General features: G+C 41.6%; 1 gene segment (V, D, J or C); it reads left to right on the top strand.

Moving 5' to 3' along the window:
- The first annotated feature begins 554 nt into the window (after window positions 1–554).
- On the top strand, window positions 555–1,524 carry LOC121394428. The segment is given in 2 exon segments: window positions 555–679; window positions 760–1,524. Coding segments are annotated over 2 exon segments (435 nt in total).

Here is a 1,524-nt window from a genome sequence, read left to right as displayed (position 1 = left end):
TGTTCGTTGATGCGGTCCCGCAATCCGACCGCCCATATTGCCTACATTCTGATCCAATCATTGGGCCCTAGGGTCCAGGATCGGATCAGCCCGATATCGCCCAACTCAGTGTGGGCATATTGGGGAGAGATCCGTTCGTTTGCAACATCACTAAAACGAGCGGATCTCCCTGTGGATGGCCACTTTATGCAGAGATCTTCAAAATAACGTGTAAATAGTGACCACTTCTGTACTGTGCATGCGCTAAGTGTAAATTGGTGTTATATTTGCCTGAGTGGGTAGAGGAACATAGCAATGGTCAGCTGGCACTCTTCTTGTGTGAAAAACGCACTAACCTGAATATCAAATTGGTACCCCCCCCCCCCAGTGTGTCTACCTTTCATTGTGCATTAATGGTAAAACAAAACTATTGGGTCATCTTAATGTTCCTATGTAGGCCAGGTCACAAGCATTCTGAGCATTCAAGCTCAAATTCACACATATGAATATATATATATCACATTTGATCTTTAATCTACTTTGCTGTATAGTACTACCCACCAATATGTATTCGGTCACATGCTACATACTGAGAGAGGAAACAGCTTATATGGGCTCAGTACAGGGGCTGCACTCACTACTCACTGTGACATGATGTCTCCTACTGCTCCTCTCCTCTTGGCTTTAGCTTCTCTGTTTGGTGAGACATTTAGATTGCCTAATCTATCTTCAGTGCTGATCTGTAGAGACTTTTTCATTTACTCTCTTTCTATATTACAGGCAGGAGTTACGGGCAATCTGCAACCCAACCTGAAACTCACCATTCTGTGCTCCAAGGAGAAGCTGTTCAGCTAAACTGTACATATAAATCAGCTGTAAACATTTTCTGGTATGTTCAGTATCCAGATAAAGCTCTGGAGATACTGCTGTATAATTTTGGAGACCAAATTAAGAAAGGATTCACAGCTAAAGATGAGAAATCGGATTCAACCTACAACCTACGTAAAGCAGCCGCAGAGCTGAGTGACTCTGGGGTGTATTTCTGTGCAGTGAGTGGCACAGTGACTTACTTAGGGCTGCTCCCTGTAACATAACTCCCCCCATGAGTCCATGTGACAGTGGCACTTACCTTACCTTAACCTTACTGCATTTTGTGAAATGCTGTATAAACTGCTCAGATTGGTTTCCCCAACGTTGTTTATTCAGAGAATTACCAATTCACAAAATGTATCTCACTAGTTGACAAGCAACTACTAACTGGTTAAATATATGCATGTTATCAGTCAAAGTGGTGCACATCCAGCAAGACTCCAGCACCTTACTCCAGTATCCAAGGTCAGACAAACATGTTCTGTCACAACTGAATCCCAATGAATAAGATCATTTCAGGCAGAACTGCACACTATTTAAAAGAGTAACCATCATAACAATATGATCTGATGTTCTTATTGAAATGTTTGACAAGAAAACTGCTTAAAAAATATACCTGTAGCTCTTTTAGATCTTTTTATTCATATGTTCTTGTTTGATGGCAGAGACCATTTA

Source organism: Xenopus laevis, chromosome 1L, assembly GCF_017654675.1.
Source record: "Xenopus laevis strain J_2021 chromosome 1L, Xenopus_laevis_v10.1, whole genome shotgun sequence".
NCBI classification, from domain to species: domain Eukaryota; kingdom Metazoa; phylum Chordata; class Amphibia; order Anura; family Pipidae; genus Xenopus; species Xenopus laevis.
This window is presented reverse-complemented; position numbering and strand designations above follow the sequence as displayed.